This window comes from Polypterus senegalus, chromosome 10 (assembly GCF_016835505.1).
Source record: "Polypterus senegalus isolate Bchr_013 chromosome 10, ASM1683550v1, whole genome shotgun sequence".
NCBI lineage: Eukaryota > Metazoa > Chordata > Cladistia > Polypteriformes > Polypteridae > Polypterus > Polypterus senegalus.
The window spans coordinates 21,559,178-21,584,510 of record NC_053163.1 but is presented as its reverse complement, the minus strand read 5'-3'; the positions used below and the strand labels follow the sequence as shown (position 1 = coordinate 21,584,510).

Here is a 25,333-nt window from a genome sequence, read left to right as displayed (position 1 = left end):
AGTGCACCTGTCGTCACTTTCATTTGCGCCAAAGTGGGTGAGATTGATTCAGAATTCCTTCTGCTTCCTAACTGGACAGATTGATATTCCAGAGGCTTCACTGACTTGGAGTTAGACTGTCATGATTAAGTGTTCCCCTCATTTTTGAGCAGTGTGTGTTGCAAATAGTTCTAGAAGTAAATTAATGTTATGAAAAAAGGCCAGATGCATGGTGGATGCTGTAGAGGCATTGGCAAGAATCCGTTTGTATGACACCCTGTTGTTTTTTTGTGTTTCGGGAAAGGTAAAAGGAAATAAACGACTGTTTCGCTTCTATGTACCTCTCAATTAACTTCCTTCTGACACAACGCTGAGTAGGACGGATTCCAATTGGTTACAATATCACATGTCGTGAAGATTTATTTTCATGAAATTTGGATCATTACCTCTGGCCATAACCATTTTTTTCTATATATGTTATTTTTTACTATTTATATATTATACTGGTAGAGCTTGTATAGGTGTTAAATTATTTATTGCCATTTCTATTTACTGAATTTTATGCAACTTTTCATTCTTGCAGCATGTGTAACCCTTTATTGCTGATCTTTGTATCTAGCGTGCACATAAAATGAGTTGAATTAAATTGAAAACTGCCATTCCCTGAAATTTCTACAATAAAAGTCATATCATGTGGTGTTTTCTCCAGAGCAGGTGTGCTGTGAAAATTCATTCTGCTTGCCTCTGCTGAGTGTTTTGCACTCTTTTATTTATTTAAGAACAGAATGACTTGAAGAGAACAACAGCCCATTAAGTAGAGCTTCTCAAACAAAGCGCATCATTTTGTTGTGAGATGAAAGGATAAAGGTAATGGACCACAAGAACACGAAAACATTTAGGACATTTAGCAGTTTAATGACACCATCTTAACGACTTGACCGCCTTAATCTGAATGCTTCTTGTTAGTAGGAGCCAAGCTTTAAATCCTGAAGAGCGGAGAGGCTCTGGGTTATAGATTTCGTTTTTGTCATTTCAGCAGAATGGGATGCTCTGGAAAATCCATTCACTTGTTTGAAGTGTCTTGGATGCCACAGATGAGATTTGCAGGCAGGGCACGGTCTGAAAGAAATGAAGACATTAAACTAGCTAAAGGAAATATGACAAACGATAACTAATAAGAAACCACAGGCTTTGTCTCTTGTTCCACAGAGAGTGCGACCACAAAACTGCAGGACAAGTAACCGAGATTACTTTTGATGCGACTTCAGGACTCACCAATCTGTTTGGGGTAGGGTAGGTTCAAATTGTTCATCAGTTCCACAAATTCAGGCAGAGGTTTGGTCAAGCGGGAGTTCAACTTCTTTTCTTCTTCCACTGTTGTAACTGTTTGGCCTTTCCGAAAAAAAATGACAGATAGATAAGATACGACAGATTCCTTCACTTTTTCATATTTTAATATGTTGTAGTCTTACATTTTACATTTACAAAGGTGGTCAACATAATTGAGCAACATCAGTCTAGGGACTGCTTTTGAACAAGCATAGCAGGACAGGTTACAAATGTTGATCACCAGTATAGTAAAGAGATATATTAAAAAACTGCTACCATTTAAATGATTTTTTTTCTAACACACTGTATGTAAAAGGTACTATATAACATACATGTAGAATGTACTGTATGATAGAAAGGTAGATATCAGTTATAGCGTAGCTGGCAAGATAACATAGATAGATAAAGAGATAGGCAGATATTTATAAGAGTGTAGTTGAAAAGATAGATAGATAGATAGATAGATAGATAGATAGATAGATAGATAGATATCAATTATAGTCTATTTGGAAAAATAACATAGATAGATAGATACAATTTGGATGAGATGGAAATCTAACAAAATGAAACAGTTTGATTTATAAAAGCAGTGCCAGAGAGTGAGAAAGTTAAGATCAACATTGAACAGACTGAAAATGGGATCAAGCAATTTTAATCAGTTTACACCGAATCATGCCAGAATTGCAAAGTGAATATGCGATTTAGGATGGATTATACCACAGGCAGTGGGCTTGAGTAAGAGAGGCAATCAGATTTAGATTATATACTTTATATTGACATAATTGTATTAGATCATAAAATATTCACTGTGGTCCTTTCTCATGTGGCTCCCGGTTAATTAAGATTTTAATATGAAATCAAAAGGAAATAGATTGGAGGATAGCAGGTTTGGAGAGACAGCAACCACATGCTGAAATCAATCAGATTATGAAGATGGGACAGTTGGAGATGGATTATAAAATAATATCAGTGCAAGGATTCAGGGATTACATTAAATTAGATTATAGGATTATCATAAGGAATCGAATATAAGGAAGATTCTGGACAGTAAAGGCTTATGGTGTGCGGCTTTAGGCATTTGTATTTTTTTCTGTTTGATGGATATTGCATATGCTCCTGTTGTCTTCCTTTACAGACTCCTTCTTTGGCCCTAATATGAAGTTAAAAAGGGACTCAGAATTAGCTTTTAAGTGTTGGTCCACTAGGGCTAAAAAACACTATCTAAGGAATGAGGTAGGAGTGATATTTTATATACAAGTTGATAAATATTTTGAATGTCTTTATCAGTAGGCTAGACATACCAATGGTTATTCTAGTGTTTCATTAGGCTTGGTGTACATTCATGTCTAACTAACCAAACCCCGAGTCTCTAGGACTGACTCCGGATGTGAAATTTATTGCACAGTTGGTGGGGGTGGGTGCCGCAGACCGGTTTCTCAAGGAGGATTCCGTGCAAGACATTCTTATAAGCCGATCCCCACAGGAAGGCCATAAAACTACCTACAGGTAGCTGTTAAGCTTCAGTTAAACAAATGATATCTACTAATTGAGGGCAGGTCTGACAAGGCAAGAGTCTGCACTCATTGGTTTAAGGTATGGCTGTTTGGGATTGGTTTTGAATCAGAGGCCATTCTGTACCACCTCACCCTATTGGCCTAAAGATTTGGAAAGATATGTATAAAGTTGGTCACTTTACCCCCAGGCAGCACAGTGGCAGAGTGGTAGCGCTGCTGCCTCACAGTTAGGAGACCTGGGTTCGCTTCCCGTGTCCTCCCAGCATAGAGTTTGCATGTTTTCCCCGTGTCTGCGTGGGCTTCCTCCGGGTGCTCTGGTTTCCTCCCACAGTCCAAAGCCATTTGGGTTAGGTGCATTTGCGATCCTAAATTGTCCCGGGTGTGTGTGTGCCCTGTGCTAGGCTGGTGCCCTGCCCGGGATTTGTTCCTGCCTTGCGCCCTGTGCTGGCGGGGATCGTTCCAGCAGACCCCCGTGACCCTGTGTTAGGATGTAGCGGGTTGGATAATGACTGACTGACTGACTTTACCCCTCCCCTCGCGCTCTCTCTCTCTCTTTCTCTCATCATGAAGAGAACACACTGAGGAACACAACTTGGCAGCCATATTGAGACAGGCTGAGACAGGCCTGTCCTGAAGAACGCAGACTAGAAATGATGACTTGACCAGAGACAATGGAGTAACTACAAGTCTTTGTGCTGCCTCGAAGTACACATCTAGCATTAATCAGGTAGCCAATATTCACATGTACATTGTTTCATTATTATCTCTCTCTCTCTCTCAATCTATATATATACTGTATATATAAATATATATATAAATATATATTAATATATATATACTGTATATATAAACTGCTCAAAAAAATTAAAGGAACACTTTGAAAACACATCAGATCTCAATGGGAAAAAGAAATCCTCCTGGATATCTATACTGATATAGACTGGGTAATGTGTTAGGAACGAAAGGATGCCACATCGTTTGATGGAAATGAAAATGATCAACCTACAGAGCACTGAATTTAAAGACGCCCCAAAAATCAGATGTGAAAAAATTATGTGGCAGGCTAGTCCATTTTGCCAAAATTTAATTGCAGCAACTCAAAATTGTACGCAGCACTTTGTATGGCCCCTGTGTTCTTGTATACATGCCTGACAACATCAGTGCATGCTTCTAATGAGATGACAGATGGTGTTGTGGGGGATCTCCTACCAGATCTGGACCAGGGCATCTCTGAGCTCCTGGACAGTCTGAGGTTTAACTTGGTGGCATTGGATGGACCAAAACATAATGTCCCAGAGGTGTTCTATTGGATTTAGGTCAGGAAAGTGTGGTGGCCAGTCAATGGTATCAATTCCTTCATCCTCCAGGAACTGCCTGCATACTCTCACCACATGAGGCCAGGAATTGTCGTGCACCAGGAGCCACTGTACCAGCATAGGGTCTGACAATGGGTCCAAGGATTTCATCCTGATACCTAATGGCAGCCAAGGTGCCTTTGTCAAGCCTGTAGCGGTCTGTGTGACCCTCCATGGATATGCCTCCCCAGACAATCATTAACCCACCACCAAACTGCTCATGCTGAATGATGTTACAGGCAGCATAATGTTCTCCATGGCTTCTCCAGACCCTTTCACTTCTGTCACGTGCTCAGGGTGAACCTGCTCTCATCTGTAAAAAGCACAGGGCACCAGTGGTGCATCTGCCAATTCTGGTATTCTATGGCGAATGCCAATCGAACTGCATGCTGCTGGGCAGTGAGCGGACATGGGGCCCTTGGGTCACCCTCATGAAGTCTTTCTGGTTGTTTGGTCAGAGACATTCACACCAGTGGCCTGCTGGAGGTCATTTTGTAGGGCTCTGGCAGTGCTCATCCTGTTCCTCCTTGCCCAAAGGAGCAGATACTGGTCCTGCTGATGGGTTATGGACCTTCTATGGCCCTCTCCAGCTCTCCTAGAGTAACTGCTTGTCTCCTAGAATCTCCTCCATGCCCTTGAGACTGTGCAGGGAGACACAGCAAACCTTCTGGCAATGACACGTATTGATGTGCCATCCTGGAGAAGTTGGACTACCTGTGCAACCTCTGTAGGGTCCAGGTATCGCCTCATGCTACCAGTAGTGACACTGACTGTAGCCAAATGCAAAACTAGTGAAGAAACAGTCAGAAAAGATGAGGAGGGAAAAATGTCAGTGGCCTCCACCTGTTAAACCATTCCTGTTTTGGGGGTCATCTCATTGTTGCCCCTCTAGTGCATCTGTTGTTAATTTCATTAACACCACAGCAGCTGAAACTGATTAACAACCCCCTCTGCTACTTAACTGACCAGATTAATATCCCATAAGTTTCATTGACTTTATGCTATACTCTGATTAAAAAGTGTTCCTTTAATTCTTTTGAGCAGTATATATTATATATATATATATATATGGATGCTTGTATGTCTGTATGGCTGTCCGCTTTTCACGAGAGAACTACTTAATGGATTTAGATCGTTTTTTTTTTATAACATTATAACAAATATAGACGAGAATAGGCCATTCAGCCCAACGAAGCTCCCCAGTCCTATCCACTTATTTCTTCCCAAAAAAATTGAACGTCCCTAAAGTCTTACTGTCTACTACACTACTTGGTAGCATATTCCAAGTGTCTTTTGTTCTTTCTGTAAAGAAAAACTTCCTAATGTTTGTGTGAAATTTACGCTTAAAAAGTTTCCAACTCTGCTCCCATGTTCTTGATGACCTCATTTTAAAATGACAGTCTCATTCCACTGGATGAATTCACTTCCCTTTTCTATAATTGGCTTGAACATTCCGGTTGATTTTGCGACTTCTGAAAATATCATCTGTATATATATATAAAATCCAATGTCTGTCTGTCTGTCCGCCTTTCAAGAGGGAACTAGTGAACGGATTTAGATTGTTTTTTTTTCCTATAATTTGCTTGAACATTCTGGTTGATTTTGTGACTTCTGTCATTGCACTAAATATCATAGTTCGCTTACAGAAGCGAAACAAATCAGGCTAAACTGAGACAGAGGCTGCAGGCCAAGGGGAGGGGGAGGCAGGCAGGGTCCTCCTCACTCACGTGCCAGCCTCCGTTTGAGTTGCTCTACCTCTGGCCACGTGCTGGAGTGTACCTCGCCTCCACTTAGCTAGTGATACCTGTTTGTTCAGCAGACATTATCATCTAGAGTTTGTTAAAGAGTAACATTTGATGTTTTTGAGAGAGAGATCACAGCTAAGTCTGTTTTAGTGGGTACCTGCTCATTGGCAGAGATATCACTACGACACAGCGGATGCTCTCCCGTCAGACCTGAACACGATCAGATACAGTGGCAAAGTTTGATGTTTAAAGCGTACCAACCTTCCACTTGACCAGAGATACCTTGCCAAATTTTTACATTTTTGGCAAAAAGACCACAGCTACATTCTCGCCCCTGATAGCAAAACCAACAATATTGTATATCAAGAGGCCCTCGGATACAAAAGCTATCAATATAAATTCTTCTCAATACATATTGATTTTTAAAGTTTGTCCTGTTTCACTACACCGCGGGGGGCAGCTTGTTATTTATATTAACATTCTGCTTTTTGAAATAACTTACAAGTGCAGTTATAATGTCACAAGAGGTTTCAAGCAGCACAGTTCTTCATAAATACAGCTTTTGTCGCGATATCGCGCAACTATGACTAGGCACACCACAGCATTCACATCAACACTAAACATAACAGCTTGTTGTAACCCAGTTGTCTGTTTTACCATTACATTTTCAGCCACATCAGTTACGAACTCAGTTGTGGGGTTGTCTGCAAGGAGCTGTGGCCAGAAGGCTGTAAGAGTTTGCCATGGTGGCAAACCTGACAGTGGACATAAGTGATAAGTGAAGCTATCAAGCTGAAGAAAGTAGCCTTCCATGTAATGTTAACAGCTAAATGTGTAACTTAACTCCTGCTTGTCTTTTGACTCACTCTAATTGCCTGAGGTTATACAGTGGTGCCTTGGTTTGCAAGCATAATTCGTCCTGGAAACGTGCTTGTAATCCAAAACACTCGTATATCAAAGCGAATTTCCCCAATAAGAAATAATGGAAACCCGGATGATTCGTTCCCACCCAAAAATATTCATATAAAAATGATTGATACCAAATATGAAGTAAAAATACATAAAACAAATTAACCTGCACTTTACCCTTGAAAAGAATCGTGGCTGGTGTGAGAGAGTAGGAGGAGGAGGAGGAGGAAGAGGGTTATTGTGTAGGATGACTGCTGTCTGTTGGCTCACTGGAATGTTTTTCTTTTTTTGCGACTTTAAAAAGGAACCTCGCCAATGACTGTTGCTTTTGCATCCTTTCGAGGATTTCGCGGAAATGTGACATTGCATTGCCGTTAAACAGAGCCATCATTCGCATGGCTACAGCCTTATTGGACACAAAATAAAAAAATGCTTTACACACACACACAAGTGGTCAGAATGCTCTGCTAAACAGTATACGCTCGTACGGGTGCTGACTGTACGAGTGAGGCACACCGACTGAGACCAAGCATGTTAGAAAATTACCCACAATCCAGCAGCAAGAGAGAGAGAGAGAGAGAGAGAGAGTAGAACCATCAGCTCAGTTGTGATCACATGACGCTCGGCAGACAAAGCGTATACGTGCTACTCATATTGGAAGACCTCACTCGTCTATCAAGTTAAAATTTAGTAACAATTTTTGCTCGTCTTGCAAATTACTCGCAATCCAAGGTTTTACCGTAGTTGTAGAAGGGAAATTGGGGAGAAGTGCTAAAGTACAATACCTGATAAACTGATAAAGTCTACAGTTTTTGAGGCATTCTGATAAAGTCTACAAAATAAAGAGTACAACAGGGGAAAGTAGAGTCACATAGGACTCTACCAAGACAAGACACCTGACGAGAGAGTAATGCGTCTTACACATAACCAGATAGTCCAGGTGAGGTGTGCACGGCCTCTCACTTTACCTGTGTAGTCATGGCCAGGATAAAGCAGGCAGTCATCGGGAAGCGTGAAAATCTTGTTGTGCACTGAATAGTAGAGAGTTTCTGCGCTGCCTAAAAGAGAGACAGGAGAGCAATTGAAACCAAAACAAATTTATCTTAGAGAAATGAGGCAAACAGAACTGGCAGTCATGTCAGTCCAAACTGCCTGAATGTTGCAAAAAAAAAAAAATCAAGATACTGTAAAGGTTTGTCATGGTGATGCACAACAGCACTTCTTGGAGCATTTCTATCCAGTCTGACTTCAAGGGCTTACCTTGCTGGAAGTCTGTCCGTCCACAGCCTCTGATCAGGAGGGCATCACCGGTGAATGCCACCGCATTAGACAGGACCAAGGTCATGCAGCCATTCGTGTGACCTGGAGTTTTCCTGACTTCTAGAGCCTTACAGGAGACAGGAGAAGCCATATTGTCATCCACTGATTTATTGAGCTGGTTTTGGTAAAGGTCCTTCATTCAAAATGTCTCACTAAGTTGAAGCCTGGCATTTGATTTCACCCATTAGAAGTTAAAACATTGCATGTGTTGTTGGGCATTATTTGGTGTTTTGCTCTTGTTGCATGTAAAGTCATACTCAGGTTTGATATTGTGTGCTAGTTATGCTACTTAAATCTAAGTAATTAATGTAGATCTCAATGTTAAAATTTGCACCATACATAGCATATGTCTTTGTTATATGCCATTTGGTATCTGAATTGTAAAAGCAGTGTTAATGCTTATTATGCACCATCTGTTGGAATGGTAAATGCAATGTATTTTATTACTAAAATATTTGCACTGCGCCATCTTTTGGAATGACAGAGACACAGCAACTGGATTGACACTTATCCTTTCATTATATTTTATCTTGATATTGTTGTATTTATGGCTACAAAACCAAGTCTAATTCAACCTAATACCGCACTTTGGGTAAGGTAGACCTGGGTTCGCTTCCCGGGTCCTCCTTGCGTGGAGTTTGCATGTTCTCCTTGTGTCTGCGTGGGTTTCCTCCAGGTGCTCAGGTTTTCTCCCACAGTCCAAAGCGGGTTAGGTGCATTGGCGATCCTAAACTGTCCCTAGTGTGTGTTTGGTGTGTGTGTGTGTGTGTGTGTGTGTGTTCTGCGGTGGGCTGGTGCCCTGCCCAGGATTTGTTCCTGCCTTGCACGCTGTGCTGGTTAGGACTGGCTCCAGCAGACCCCCGTGACCCTGTGTTAGGATATAGCGGGTTGGAAAATGAATGATGACTGACTGACTGCACTTTGGTAATTATATTTTCCATTCAATTAACCAAAGGACTTACAAAGTTCCCAAATCTCAGTTCTTCTCCATCATCTACATAATGATCTGCCTTTCCACCGCTGGCTTCCGACAGAACACTCTTGCAGCCTGGGAAGATGTCTTTCAAGCGGCTGGAACCGGTCACATGATCAGCATGCACATGGGTGTTGACTGTAAAACAATGAGAGACTTGTGAGCCTCGAGAAGAACACATGCAGAGGAAAAATTGTCTACTTCTAACATAGCATCTCTACTTCCTCAATGCCACAGATTTAAAGGTGAAACGAGCATGACTGGACCCATAAATTCTTCATAATTTTAAGCGGAACTGCATTTTAGAGATTGATTTTATATTTGGCTTTTTTTCCCCCCAAATAGAGTCCCATCTAGGACCTATTTAGACCTTGAATTCCATTTTCTTATAACTCTAAAATTGGATAAAATGGATTCCATGCACAGATGGATGGATGGGTTTCCTCCAAGCATAATGAGAGACACTACACAATTTAACCAATTGACTCATTCTGTGATGGGGTGCCACACCATGGCACATTCTGCACACATCTTGAAGCCAACAAGGGCAAGCAGAGACCGCACAGTATGTCAAAAATGTAAAGGAAAGGTGGCTGGTATGGAGCTGCATGAAGAACACAAATTTTGAAGTTTAAGGTGTAGGGTGACCCTTCCAATCATCTACTGGCCACATTTGGGATATTGTACACAATTACCTGCATAGAGAAGCTTTAGTTCAAGTTGCTGAACGAGTCGGGAGTCTCGCTCCACGGTTTCCAGCACAGGGTCAATAATAACTGCCTCCTTGGTCTTCTTGTCTGCCAGTAGGTATGTATAGGTGCTGCTCTCCTTCTCAAAGAGCTGTCAAAGACACACAATTATTCACTCATTCAATGGGCTTTACAAGAAAGTGGGACAAGAAGCCTGGACTGTTGAAATCAGCCAATTGTAAAATCTTCACCAGATATAGCAAGGGTGACATGGTGAGACTTGTGTTTTGCATGCTGCAGGGTGCAGGGCTCATAACCCGGCCATTGACTGCATGACGTTTGCGTGTTCTCCTATGTCTGAGTCAGTGTGTCTCCTGGTTACTCTAAATTTACCCTCTCATCCAAAAGATGTCCACGTTAGGTTGACTGGTGGCTCAGTGTGAATGGACGTAGGTGTGTGGGTACGCCCTGTGATGGTCTGCTGCTCTTCCCTGGGATTGGATTTCCATTGTTCCACACATGCTGCAAGCCCTCGTCTTCCTGAAGTGAACTAAGCAGATTTCAAAATGGATGGAGACACTCCAAAACACAGAGGTCAAGGTAAACCAAGCTATCAAAAATAACAGGATTATTTAACCAAAAAGAAATAGTAGCCAGCAAGGAAAAAAAAGTATCAAAGAAATATAATAGAAACCAAACTCTACTAAGGAAGTTTAGCACTCTGAGCCTGAACTCAATGAAAAAGGCTATGGTGTGACATTTTTGGCAGGAATAGTAATAATAAAATAATAGCAATAGAGACGCTGTATGAAGGGACAGAGCCATCATGAGAAGCTGTGCAGAACGTGTGTGTGGGCTTGTGGGTGCACATGAGTGAGTGAGTGTGATGAAGCAGACAGAAAGAGAAAGAGAGAGACTGAGAGATGATCAAGCACTTAAAGGGCAGAACTCACAAAACCTGCTCCTTTGCTTAAATCCTTTGGCCTGGGTACATGGCCGCCATTTTTTAAAAATTTTATTTGAAGAAAATAACATTCTATACAATAAAGTCAAACTTTGTGATAAGTGGTCTATGGCATTGGGCAGGTTTTAAATAAGTAACCACATCCTGGGAAGTACAGGTGTGCACGAGTGCACTTCACTTGGGTCAGAGCCATCCTAACAGCATTACAGGCCCCCAGGCAAAACAGTGCACTGGGGACCCTGCCTACACAACGACTCATAGATTAGCATAAGGCCCCCGGGCAACTGCCCCATGTGCCCATGCGTTAAGACGGCCCTGACTTGGGGGTTGATTGAGGTGCATGGCCGATCGCGCTTACATGTGCAAAGGTGAGCGTCACTCAGGTGCCTCATTCACACACACACCAATCAGGCCAGAGAAAAGGAGCCTGCACGGGACAAGAGCAAACAAAATACAAAGAAAGAAGATAGAAAAATACAGAGGTTAAAGATGGAAGAACAAAGGCAGGAGCGACAGCCACCGGGTGCTGAAGGGAGGAGGCAGGCAGCCGGTAGGGGAGACCCTTGGAGGACCCATAGGGCCGAACATTTCTACTGAGGCTGCAGTGGCCTGATGCCCGCTCTTCTGCAAGGCCGAGGAATAGCAACGAGAGTGGGAGGCGTGAGGCTTGGCATGGCGCCCTATTGGGTGCCCGGGTGTCAGTAGGGACCCCAGCCTGTGAGAAAAGGAGGAGGACATCTCCTCTGTATGCAGGATCCCCGTATGGGACCTAGGCCTGAGATTTTGGTATCTGTTTATGGATTGTTTTTAACCTCCACAAATTTTCACTGGTTTTTATTAGATTATTTATTTATTAACTGAAGAAGAATTGATATACTGCATTATTTATTTGGAACACTGCTTATTTTTTAAATTAATTCTAATAAAAGAACTGAGCACTTTTTCACTCACCACTTGCTGTAAGTGTGTGTCCTCATTCACCCGACTCATCTCGGTTTGTGACTATCGACAGCTCTGTGTTGAAGAGGCTCCAAGATGTGACAAGGGAGTGTGGAGTCAACTGTGGTCATCACAAACGTGTACAACGAACAAAATAACATTTCGTACAGTCCAGTCAAACTTAACAAAACAGAATTTAACTCTCCCCATCCCCAACTTTTTTAAGGATTTGGCTTGGATTGGTTCATGGGGAAAGTGAGTGCAAACAATGCTACAAGCAGTGACTGGAGTGAGATGGAGCTTGCGGTGTGAATGTGCAGGCTGCGAACGAGCCACAGATCATTAGAGCTGCAAGGAAAGCGCTGTGGAAAATAGAAGAGGAGGCAGCAGTGGGGGAGGGCAGCTGAAGAAGGAGAACATCTCCAGGAAACCTCATATTAGGGACAGACGCCACTTGATGCAATGTTTAAGGATACTAGCACCAGTGATAATACGATAATAGCTGAATAATACCAAATAATACAGCCGAGTAATACTATAAAAAAGAAGAAAATCACACAAAATGAACATCTATCAATATATTGTCATACTCTACAACCACTAGATATTATATTAACAGATATTCCAACATCAAATAGTCAACTTAATACCAAAAGCAGAAATGCAAATGAATACTGATAAATGTCATTTTTGTCAAATAAGCAAACTGCTTAAGCCGGCCACATATTACATGACTGCTATTCAGAGGGCATGTCAAACTTAATGACTGCAATTGACGATCTCGTCATCTGAGGGTGTCAGATTAGGCAACTAAAAATTGCAGAGCATCACAAATTACAGAACTCCAGGACTGAATTTCTAGCTCAGTTTCTCGATTAAAAGCATCATAAATTCAACCCATTTTCTGACAGGCCAATAATGTTCTGCTAGTGCTATAGCAATGGTTCAAAAGTATGTACAGTTTAACCACAACCTCTACCTTTTTTTCCCATTTTGTCGTGGTACGTAAAACAGGTTAATTCTGCTGTGTTTTCTAGCAATACAGCAATTCTGATTTGGATGAGACATTAGACAAATGAGCCTCTCTTGTGTTTCGAGGTCCAAAACATACGTTCTTATTCCTCACAGTTGCTTTATATGCTTTGTACTTCTGGCTGATCACTTACTGGTTCTCAGATCTCACACACACAAGCCCACCCCTAGGACTTCAGACAAAATGGTTGATTTTGTTATGGTGAATCTCAGACTGTGGGTCAGAGTCGCTGCTCATGTCATACTAGGCGACTGGAGGAGTGTACCGCAAATGTCTCTGGCATGCTATAATTATGTAAATGAAGTCTGCAACTGAAAATCACTGAACAGATTGTGCGATGTGACATGGCCTTTAAATTGTATAGTAGATAAGTAATCGAGGTGATTCATGACAATGATGATGACCACTCCAAAATACTGAGATATACAAGTTCATGCTGTTTTTAAGTTGCAACACAAAAAATACACAATTTCTTATTTAAAAGGAATGTAGCATTCAAAGCCCCAAGGCAGAACTGTAAAGAAATGCTTAGGAATACTGCAGAGTCCAAGACTATTCCTGCCAAACACACACACACACACACACACACAAAATCACAAACTACAAATAAATGAATAATTTTTTAGATAAGAAGTTACATTAGGCATATCATGGACAAACTGAGAGAAAGAGTATGACGACCAAGATGAGTTTGCCATAAACATTTTTGACAAATTTGTTTTTGCGACAAGAATACAGCTTATATAATTGCTGTACAATATCGCCATCTGCTGGAGGTAAGGGGCAGTGATCCACTTGTGCTTAATCCAGAAATAGCACTGCGGCTATGCGAGAAACAAATGAATTCAATGAATTAAACAGTGCAAATGGGTCTCCCCAATGTGATGTCTTGCACTCCTTAGCAGGAAAAGAACATTGACAGAGTGTTCATAAGTGATAATATCTGAATATTACAACCTACAGGTAACTAGAAAAAAAATAAAGGAAATATTTAAGTCAATGAATATTACAGTAGATGCTTTAAGAGGAAAGTGATATAATTAATTGATCTATTAACATTCCCTATGCTTAAGGTCATATATATAAAATGGCAGGGTAGACCAAGATGGTCATCATGCTGCCTACCACAGCTTAGAAAAGTGCATAAAGATGCATTAGTAATGTAAATTTCTGATAATGTAATAATTCCTATTTTATTCTATGCTGCATAGCTAAAGCGTGACTCTTGCTGATGGTAAAAGGTCTTTGTCCTGAGGTATGAGGGTTCAGAATATAACAGAATTAAAGAATGTTTGTCTAGGAAAGAAAATCAAAGTATTAGGTAACTTTTACAGTCGGCAGCATGTTCTTAGAAGAATTTGATTTCTGCTGTACACAATATACTTTGCCCCCTACTCGCTTCACTTGCCCACCCCCCAATCCCCCAGGCGGGGGCACTTCACGCTCGCCACTTTGCGTCTCTGCTGCTCGCATTGTGAAGGGGGGGCTGAATGCATGCTAAGGAGATGCAGGTGGATCAGCTGCTGCTACCGAGCTGTGTGTTCTGCATATCATGCTGCGCGTCGATTATTTAAAAGTCTGTACAGCAGCTGTCTTTTTGTCTCACTTCCTTGTGTCTCTGAGAAATTGTAAGTAGGGCATGATGTGCAAGTAGTCTCGCAGGACTTCAAAGTGTCTCTCCAAGATGATCATGTCTCGACCCAAGATTTTTTTTTTATATATAAATAAATAAAATATTAAAAATCCTGGGACGAGACAAGACTTTTTCAGGGAGATAATTTCATGTCCCGTGAGACGAGACTTTGCCAAGAGATTTAACCACGCCTGGGTCTGGAAATAAAAGACAAAGAATAGAAGACAAAGTAGAACGTTGTAAAGAGGTTCAAAAACAGCGCGATACACAAGCAGAGCAGGTTAGAGATTATGAAAGTACTAAAATTTGAAAGTCTCAAAAAACTGACAGTAAAGATCACATTAGTGCTAACAAACGGAAATTATTACTCGGTGAAATAACGGAACAGCGAGAAGAAATCGAATTTATGGACATAGGTGATATGACCGAAGTTATGTAGATATTGTTTGGCTTTAAAATTTAAGTCGGAGACTTGCATATTGTCTAATTCGTGTTGCAATCAGGGAAAAATAGCGTTTCTTCCCAATGAACAGGCATATCCGTGAGAAATAAAAGATTTATTATTAAGTGAAAGTGAAATCCACAAACACTACAGACAAAATATCTGTATCTACAATAATCTGTTCGCGTATGCATCATTCAATGCTCATAGTGTAGATTTACACGATTCAGGACCATACACTATGAGAATCTGTAGTCCCACAACAATTAAAGCTACTACAAGTTTAATTTCAAAGAAACCACAATTCGGTCAGGTTTATATTTATGATCACGGAGAAGCGATGCAGCATAGAATCGAAAGAGTTAAAACGATCGGACGTATTAGAAATTCTACAGCCAATAATGGACACAAATCTATAAATCCAAAAGTACTGCACTTTATATGAGATTTATCTGAAAAACATGAACAAAGAAGTTTTCTTATATTTCTAAAAGATCACGCTCGCAGATATAATAAACCAACATGTGACGAATCGTCAGCAATAAGAGTTTCGAAGGATGGAGAGATCAAAGACAGAGTTGATATTCTTGTTTATCTAAAAGCAACGCACGATTCTTCACAAGCGGCAGATATGACTAGCGTGTAGGGGGTTGGCGAGTGAAGCAAGCAGGGGGCAGAGCTCCCTAGTTTTATATATATATATATATATATATATATATATATATATATATATATATATATATATATATATATATATATATATATATATATATATATATATATATATAGAGAGAGAGAGAGAGAGAGAGAGATATTGGGGCAGTCCGGTAAAGCAATGGATAGCACTGCTGCTTCACAGATCTGGCTTCCTGAGCTTGAATCCCATGCCTGGTCTTTGTATGTTCACTCCATTTCTGTGTCAGTTTTCCTCCCACATCTCCAAAAACATGCCGGTTTGGTTAATTATCAATTCTTGATTGGCCCCTGTGTGATTGTCCGTGTGTGTGTGAGAGTTTTGTTAAGAACGGGTGTGCTGTCTATGCTACACTTGACACTCCCAAAAAGTAATTTATCAGGAGAAAGATATGAAAGCAACATTATGCATGGTCAAAAAATGCAAGTGAGAGGAAATGCGTATTGATTTCAGCAGAATCATTGATTAAATGAAGAATTGGTTAATTGATATTAATCAATCGGTTAATTACGCATCATTTTTGCAGTTTGCATTTAGCAGTTTCATTAAATTGATTAGATCATTTGGTAAGGCTCCCACGTTATTTTCCTTACCTTTCTCTGTAGGTGGGGATTCTGGCCATTAGACTTAAAATCAAGGTCACGTAAAGTGACTGGACCTAAAACATGGCTGACGCTGACGGTAATGGGTCTTCTTCCTGAGACGGCACATTGCAGTATGTGAGTTCAGAATAAAAATGACTGGAAGAATGTTTGTTAGGAAAGAAAGTCAAGGTATTAGAACCCTGTTCATGGTATCGTTTCATATCATTGCATACAGTGAAGAGCTTGTTCTCAGCAGAAGCACATTCATTTTAAGAAAAAGAATAATACCATTTATTGATAAACATGAGCATTATAGAAATATGATAACTGCACATATATCAACACGGAAGACTGACAAGGTAGACAAACATATAGCACAAAAGAGGCCGGCTGTAGGGCTATCTTAACAGCATTATAGGCCCCCGGGCAAAACAGTGCCATGGGGTCCCTACCTATACAACCACTCACAGAAATAAAAATGTAAATGCTTGATAAAATTAAATATATATTTATTGTATTGGTACTTCTAAAAAAATCAGTGTTTAAACATATATTAAACAAATATTTATAGTTTACTATAGTATAGCATTTATTTATTGACAGCAAGTCACTAAATACACAGATTCACATGGGGCCTCCAGGCAACTGCCCAGTGTGTCCAGCCCTGGCCGGCTGTTTAGAATTTGAATCCATTCTGGCACAGATAATTGTTTTACAAGATCCCACAGATTTCAAGATGAAGTCTGATGCTGTGCGGAGTTGTGTGTTGTTGCACTCTTGGTTTTTGCTACGTGGGCCTTTGTCTGTGGTGTGATTTGGTGTGGCGCTGTCTTCATCAGCTCTCTGTCCTCTGCAACTTCATAGGGAAAAGCGTTACACTTAATAGCACAGGAGTGCAGACGCTGAAGTTCCCTTCTTGAAGTCAATGGCTGCTTCTCAGTCTGGGTCAGTTGCTGGCAAAGAGCTTGGCTTGGAAGACCTCATTCACAAAGTTCAGCTTCAAAGTTCTAACAGCAAGTGGCTTCCAGGCCAAAGAATGTTTGTGACAATGGGTGCCTTCCCACTCCAAAGAGAGCTGATCATTGGCTTTCAGCTTCCAAAAGACAATTGACTGCCAGCTTTCAGCACCAAAGAGAGAGCGAGTCATCGGCTTTTAGCTCCTCAAGATCACTCTCGCGTATATAATAAACCAACATGTGACGAATTGTCAGAAATCACAGTTTCGAAAGATGGAGATATCAAACAAGACATCAAAGATGAATGCAGCTAGTTTGGAAGAAAGCTAACCTCTGCCGATTGGATCATTGTCACTAGAGGGGTCAGTGAAGCCACCAGAGATCTTGGTGATCTGAATGTGAATCCATATGGCCCAGTGCAGTGACGGGGACAAAGTGTTGTAAAAATGGCATCGTCTTTCAGATGAGATGTAAAATCAAGACCTTGACTCTCTGTGATCATAAAACATCCCTGAGCATTCTACATAAACAGTAGGGTGTATCCCGATGTCCTGGCTAGATAGCCCTCCATGGCCTGGTCATTCTGCCCCCCTAATCAACCTCGGTCTCTAATTAGCTATCTCTCTCATCAGAGTTCAGTTTCTGGTTAAAAATGTAACATGGATGTTCTTCTGGGAGTCTTTTCATTAGAAGGAGTCTCTGTGGATACATCAGCTCATCCCTGATGAAGTACATAAGCTAACAAAAGTATCGGTGGAGATGCAGTTCTGCCATTTATTTTAGCGTTCACTCTGGAATGCCAGTGGAGGAGCAGCTTAAATCTTAACAGGCCTTGTGAACATAAGAACATCATAAGAAATTTGACAAACGAGAAGACAACGTTCAGTCCATCAACTAGTTTGTTTAGCCAATAGCTAAGCTATCCCAATACCTCATTCAGATTCCTCTTAAAGGTCCTTAAGGTTTTTGCTTTTCAACTCCATGTCTTGCTAGTTTGTTCTCTTTGTGTGAAGATGTGCTTTCTGACTTCAGTGCGAAAGCCTAGCAAACTTGGGCAATGCCCACTTTGACCTACACAAGCATGGGTATAATCTGGAAAAATTGAGTTTTCGAATGTCTGGTTTAAACTGATAGCATTAAATGATTACCTCTCAACCGGTATGGAGCTTGCGGAATAAATTCCCAAAAACTCACCTTCTTGACTTCATATAAAAGTCTCTCCCAGATCCCTTGGTGTTCTTGCCCTCAATTCCTTGGATTACTTTAGTGACATCACTTCCTGTTCTGGCCCTAATAACATCACTTCCTCCAACCCCTCTATATAAATGCCATCTTGACCCTACTAATTCATTTCTGTTTTGAACTCAGTCTGTAAAGACCTGCGATTGCTGATATTTTTGCATTTTTCTCAATTACAGGGGTAGGAACCCCAAAACGTTTTCCGTCTCCCTGTTGTCTTTTCAGACCCCTCAGATGCTGGCACCTTATGGTTTTCTCGGAACCCTTAGAGCACACAGCAGAGACTGCCACTACCTCTCGTGTGATTGGCTGTGGTGCACAGCTTAGGCTGGAGATGTCTCAGGGTGTCAGGTGGGAGGCGGCTCTACCGGCCAATGAACGTCTGCATCATTACAATAAAATATGTCCGCTGGTCCATCAGCATATTCCATATTGTTCTTAGGGTGGTAACCAGGCCGGGTCCGAGGTGCATTCACGTACACACATTTACAAGATTTATAAGAGGTTAATTGCGTACAAGTGTGCAAACACCAGGTTTTACAAAACTGACTGTTTTTTTGGGCATACGCATCTTTTGGTGCTCGAATTCAAGCAATGTTTTATAATTGAGACCTCCAGATTTGGCAAAAAGTTTAGAAAGATCTCAGCTCTTCTCCAGTTTGACACAACCATCTCCCTCTTCCTCTAGAATTCTGCTCTTTGGATTGATGGCAAACACATCTCTTTTCCACTCTGCTATTCATCTGGCACCTGAATCTCATATGTCACTTTTGTCCCTTAGATGTCCCTAGCACATTTTTTTACGGGTGTTGGGAGTCTCTACTTTCTGGTCTGCCATCTCTAACTGCCGGTCTCCTATTCTCTTGGTTAATATTCCCCCTTTTGCCTTATATGGGGGACTCTTCTGGACCCCTCTACACTCACCCTCATTCATTTTTATCCAGCAGATGTAATTTTTTGGGACAATTGCTGAAAAGCCAATTCTAGCCTCTAGCTGGATGTTGCCTATTTCCCTCTCTTTTTATAAATTTCCAGAAATCTTCTCTCTTCAGTCCTGTTTTATTTTAACTTTCCGTGGCATGGATCAGCAGATTATGTGGCTCTGACACTGACATAGCAGTCCACCGTGCGTTTGCATTGGAGCTGGCTGGCCAGTGGTCGGTGTTGTGTTGCAGACCTCAATTTGGAATTTTCTCCCTGTGTCTTCTCCGATTTTTAGGTTGTCATGTCTTCCTTGCTTCTCTTCCCCATCTATATTCAATAACAGCACTTAAATGACCCTGAGAGCATGAAGAAAAAGATTCTCTGGTCTGATGAGACAAAAAGTGACCTCTCTGGGCAGAAGTCCAAGCACAACATCTGATGAAGACCAAGAACTGCTTATCACCTGCCTAATACCAGCCCTATTGTGGTGAAGAATGGCAGTGGTGGCAGCATCATGCTATGAGGGCATTTTGCAGCACCAGGGACCTGGGAACTGGTCAGGACTGAGGAAAGGATGAATTCAACCAAATACAGAGAGGTCCGTGAAGAAAACCTACTCCAGAGTGTATGCAGCCTCAGACTGGGCCAGATCTTTTAGCACAACAGTAACCTACAGAATACAGCCATAACAACGCTATCAGCCATAGACCAACTGTGGAGAGACCTGAAGATCACAGTTTGCAGACACTTCTTATCTAGTTTAATGGAGCCTAGAAGGATCTGGCAAGAAAGAATTGAATAAGCCACTCAAATCCAGGTGTGCAAAGCTTGTAGAGCCCTCCCCAAGAAGACCTGAAGCTGGAACTGCTGCCATAGGGTTAGGCTTAGGGTTACAGTGTTACGGGTCTGACTACTCAAAAGCGAGGGAGAGATTTGAGTTTTTGACTTTTAATAGATTTGCAAACCTTCCTGAAAAACATATCTTCACTTTGTCAATATGGGTAATGAAGTGTAGACTTATGAGCAAAAATGTCATCTGTGTCAACGGAATCAAATTTAAACAAAGTGAAGGGATCTGAATACATTCAGAATACACTATACAATTTGTAAGAAATATAAGACATATTTCATGGACTACTAAATCATAAACATGTCACTATCTTTTGTTATTTCCGTATTAATTCTCTTCCCTGTGCAGTTTGTTCCCTTAATTGACAGCGACAAGTAGATTGAACATTATGGCAAACTACATTGAATAATAAAAGGTTGCTCCTACTTTAATGGCAGAAGTAAATAACAGCTCACATTTCCAGAATACCTGTAAAATCTAAATAAAATGACAATGATAAAAAAATGTATAAAAGCAAAATAAGAAACCCTAAATTACTCCATAAATGTGTAATATATATATATTTTTTTAAATTTCTGAATTGACACCAAAACCCTGAAACGGGAAAATAATAACTTGTTTATTTAAGGTGGCGGTCCAGTGAAATTAAGGTTGTTGGTTGGGACGAAAAGCAACGGCCACCACTTCAAATGAGCAAGGGTAGGGGGCCATCAAACGGCTCGACTCTTTTTGACTCAACCACTAACTGGGTGGACCACCTGCCCAGGTAACAAGTGGCTGCCGTAAAGAACGCGACTGACTGAAGAATTTTCTTACCTGTCTGAAGAGAAGACCCTGAGGATGCATTGCGCTGTCTGTCTGTCTGTCTCTCTCAGGCTCTCCTGCGCGTCTCTCTCCTGATCTTCAAATACACAGAATCAGTTGCTGTTGCGATGCTAAACGTTGTGCTACACACACCCTTCGGACAATGTGATTCTGAATGGAAATGTCCGTGCGTGCGGCATCGCGCGACTATTACTAGTCGGATGGCATTCCCAAAAGTGAAACAGTACACCGATGGACTGTCAGCATGACGGCGCAAAAAAAAAACCATCCGCTAATATGAGGGTTACATCAGGGCGCGGCGCGTCACATGAGAACCTGCACGCTTAATTAAAGTCAACCCTAATTAAGCAAAATGCACAACAAAAGAGCATAGCATAATATTCACAACTCCCAGGCAGGGAGGAAAAAACAGCAGGGCACACTCGAGGAGTTTAAAAACCACTGATTAGCTTTTATTATTGTTTTTCAACTGCACTCCCACTGTGCGGGCTGTGGGTGACGCCTTAAAACTTCGCTCGCGGACTTGCTGAACGTCTCGACACGGCTCGTCTTCCGCTTCAGTGTTCTGGCACGGCGCTCTTTCGCTCTCGCTCTCCGTGCTGCTCCTTCTCGTACGAACAAACGCACACACTAGTGCCTGCCACTCTTCTGCTCTCCATCATCAACCCCCGATCGAGAACCTCCACCTTTGCAGTACCTTCGACCCTGTCTGTCTGTCTCGCAGCTTCCACTCTTTTTTTCCCGGGACCTCCTCGCCTCCGCCCCCCAAGAGCTCGTAGAGATGCGTCATTTGCATAACGCGCCGCTCCTTGACGCCCTCCTCCACGCCCAGTAACTGTCAGGCCACATGGCCTTCGGAATCCCCAGCTCTGTCAGCCATCCATCCATTATCCAACCCGCTATATCCTAACTACAAGGTCACGGGGGTCTGATGGAGCCAATCCACAAGCCCACCGCAGGGCACACACACGCACAACCCACACACCAAGCACACACTAGGGACAATTTAGAATCGCCAATGCACCTAACCTGTATGTCTTTGAACTGTGGGAGGAAACCGGAGAACCCGGACGAAACCCACACAGACACGGGGAGAACATGCAGACCCGGGTATCCTAATTGCGAGGCGGCAGCGCTACCCACTGTGCCAACGTGCTGCCAGCTCTGTCTTTACAATATGAAATACAGGGTGTCCATAAAGTCCGTGTGCAATTTAAAATAATTGTAAGATTGTAAGTATATGTGACAGAAAGAATATGTAAAAAGGATTAGAAAGAAGAAACACATTATTTAATGTTCTTGTTAATTTTCAACATGTTCACCATCATTACTAATACAAAGGGTGATAGGATTCTGCAGTTCTCAGAAAACATTTTCAAGCTGATTTTCAGTAATACCAGCAATCACATCAGTTATCTTCGCTTGCAAGTCTTCAAAAGATCGAGGTTTGGCTGAATAAACATTCATTTTCACATGTCACCATAAAAAGAAATCCAACAGAGTCAAATCTGGCGAATGTGGAGGCCAAGAAAATGGTCCACCTCTTCCAATCCATCAGTTAGGGAATTTCTCATGTAGAAACTGTCTAACATGCAAAGCAAAGTGACAAGGAGCACCATCTTGCTGAAACACTGCATTCTCTATCAGTCCTAATTGTACAAGTTGAGGAATAAAGTCATTTTGCAGCATTTCTAAATAGCTATCACCATTAACAACATGCCCTTCAGAAAAGAATGGCCCTGTCACTCGATTTTTTCCCAAAGCACACCAAACATTAACTTTTGGAGAATATCTTTCATGTTCAACAGACTCCTGTGGCTTTTCAGTTCCCCAAATAGGGCAAAAATAAAACTTCTAAAGACAAAAAACCCAAAAAACTAGATATATCAAGCTTTCTAATCCTCTTTACAAATTCTTTCTATCACATATACTTACAAAGTTAGAACTATTGTAAATTGCACAGGGACCTTATGGACACCCTGTATACGACGTACTTGCATTTTTTAAGAAGAACAAATTGTTTTTGTCTTGATGATAGATACGAGGTGGGAGAACACACTGCAGTTTGCCTATCAGACAAAAGCTGGACGGGAAGAAGCAATTATCTGTCTGCACCACAAGACTTATTCTCAAAATGGATAAAGCTGGCAGCGGATTATGTCTTTTTATTTCATCAGTGCCTTCGGTACCACCCAGCCATCCCTGTTAAGGGTGAAACCTCCGAGATATGTAGGTGGGTGAGCCTGAGGTGGACAATGGACAATGGATAATGGACTCTCTGTCAGGCAGACCGTAGATTGTGAGACTCAAGGAAGAATCCTATCTCCTTTTCTCTTTGGTCACTGATCAGGCCAGGTCAGCTTGGGGAGCAGGCACTGGTACAGCGTGTTGACACACTCACCACACGACAAAACAGCTCAGGGGCCTGGTTGGCAAACCCACCAGTCCAGTCCCACCCTCTGGAAATGACCCTCTATCTGCCGCAGCCAGGTGTTATGTGGGTGTCCCCCTGGCCTGGTCCAGCCACTCGGGTTCTCAACAATGATGACCCTGTGAGTCAGAGCACCCTCGGGGAATCGCGCCACATGGCCAGGGTTGCCAGATTAGAAAATTAGAAATATGGGACACTCTTATAATCTCTCTCTATATTACTATATATATAAATTTATACATGCCACCTACACACCCAGACCAATATAATATATAATGGTAGAGACATAAATTAAAAACATAAAGCAAGGATTTTAATGGGTTATGAGGAAAATAAAAGCAAAATCATTTGAAAATGATTTAATACAAGCTAAAAAATTCTGTAAAAGTGAAATTATTTTAAAATATTTATTTAATACAGACAACAGAGAAATATAATTATTATTTAAGACAGGCAGTTAGAAAAAAATCGGGCCGTGGAAAGTAGTAACAACACACTTTGTGGACAGTCACTGTATGTTGCAATGCTGATACAGAACTGCACAGCAGCGCAGCTGGAGAGCAAAACGGTAAGAGTGTCGCCGTCCTCAGCCAACCATAGCAACTGAATAAGTTGCGAAAAGGCAACAAACACTCGCTTCCTCGTTACATTTGGGTGATTTTCATCAAGAGAATAAGAAGGTAGTAAAAATATATTTTTATTATGAAATTTGAAAATGAACTAAATACGGGACATTTGGGTGTCCCTGAAAGGTCAGTACGGGACAGGTGACATAATGATCAAATATGGGACATATGTCTGGCAACCATACACATGGCCGTAGTGTCGTAACTGACGCTCCCTCACAATGCAGGTAATGTGCCTCATTTGGGACTCCATGAGCAACACAAAATCAAACCAACGGTACCCAAGGATTCTCCGAAGAGACACAGGACCAAAGGAGCCCAGTCTTCACATCACGTCACTGGATAGCGTCCATGACTCACAACCATATAGCAAGACAGGGAGCACCAGAGATCTAAAGACTTGGACCTTCGTTCTTTATACAGTGGGATGCAAAAGTTTGGGCAACCTTGTTAATAGTCATTATTTTCCTGTATAAATCGTTGGTTGTTACGATAAAAAATGTCAGTTAAATATATCATATAGGAGACACACACAGTGATATTTGAGAAGTGAAATGAAGTTTATTGGATTTACAGAAAGTGTGCAATAATTGTTCAAACAAAATCAGGCAGGTGCATAAATTTGGGCACCACAAAAAAGAAATGAAATCAATATTTTGTAGATCCGCCTTTTGCAGAAATTACAGCCTCTAAACGCTTCCTGTAGGTTCCAATGAGAGTCTGGATTGTGGTTGAAGGTATTTTGGACCATTCCTCTTTACAAAACATCTCTAGTTCATTCAGGTTTGATGGCTTCCGAGCATGGACAGCTCTCTTTAACTTACACCACAGATTTTCAATTATATTCAGGTCTGGGGACTGAGATGGCCATTCCAGAACGTTGTACTTGTTCCTCTGCATGAATGCCTTAGTGGATTTTGAGCAGTGTTTCGGGTCGTTGTCTTGTTGAAAGATCCAGCCCTGGCGCAGCTTCAGCTTTGTCACTGATTCCTGGACATTGGTCTCCAGAATCTGCCGATACTGAGTGGAATCCATGCGTCCCTCAACTTTGACAAGATTCCCAGTCCCTGCACTGGCCACACAGCCCCACAGCATGATGGAACCACCACCATATTTTACTGTAGGTAGCAGGTGTTTTTCTTGGAATGTTGTGTTCTTTTCCTCCATGCATAACGCCCTTGTTATGCCCAAATAACTCAATTTTAGTTTCATCAGTCCACAGCACCTTATTCCAAAATGAAGCTGGCTTGTCCAAATGTGCTTGAGCAGACCTCAAGTGGCTCTGTTTGTGCTGTGGGCGGAGAAAAGGCTTCTGAATGGTTGAATGATGCACAGTGACTCCATCTGCTGCAAGATGATGTTGTAGGTCTTTGGTGCTGG

General features: G+C 41.6%; 1 protein-coding gene across 3 annotated transcripts; it reads right to left on the bottom strand.

Annotated features, from left to right (window-relative positions):
- Window positions 1-873: 873 nt before the first annotated feature.
- Window positions 874-21,165, bottom strand: LOC120536908 (persulfide dioxygenase ETHE1, mitochondrial-like). Of its 3 annotated transcripts, none has more exons than XM_039765470.1 (8): window positions 20,888-21,165; window positions 20,498-20,548; window positions 9,820-9,964; window positions 9,114-9,262; window positions 8,092-8,218; window positions 7,800-7,889; window positions 1,255-1,371; window positions 874-1,098 (listed from the first exon to the last, which is right to left on the bottom strand). In XM_039765470.1, exons 1-8 carry the CDS (start codon window positions 20,915-20,917, stop codon window positions 1,043-1,045), a joined length of 765 nt encoding a protein of 254 aa, XP_039621404.1. In that variant the 5' UTR covers window positions 20,918-21,165; the 3' UTR covers window positions 874-1,042. The 3 variants fall into 3 exon arrangements, with proteins under 3 accessions (XP_039621404.1, XP_039621405.1, XP_039621406.1); XM_039765471.1 differs by having other exon boundaries at window positions 20,540-20,548; window positions 20,888-21,160; XM_039765472.1 differs by lacking the exon at window positions 20,498-20,548 and having other exon boundaries at window positions 20,888-21,157.
- Between the last annotated feature and the right edge of the window lie 4,168 nt (window positions 21,166-25,333).

What these genes read in the sequence shown, in the direction of transcription:
- LOC120536908 (XM_039765470.1), bottom strand. Translation starts at nt 20,917, where the DNA reads ATGCATCCTCAGGGTCTTCTCTTCAGACAG. An exon ending in AGGGTCTTCTCTTCAGACAG is followed by an intron (nt 20,549 to 20,887) that starts GTAAGAAAATTC and finishes CATTTTATTTAG; the next exon opens with ATTTTACAGGTATTCTGGAA. An exon ending in ACCCTACCCCAAACAGATTG is followed by an intron (nt 1,099 to 1,254) that starts GTGAGTCCTGAA and finishes CATTTCTTTCAG; the next exon opens with ACCGTGCCCTGCCTGCAAAT.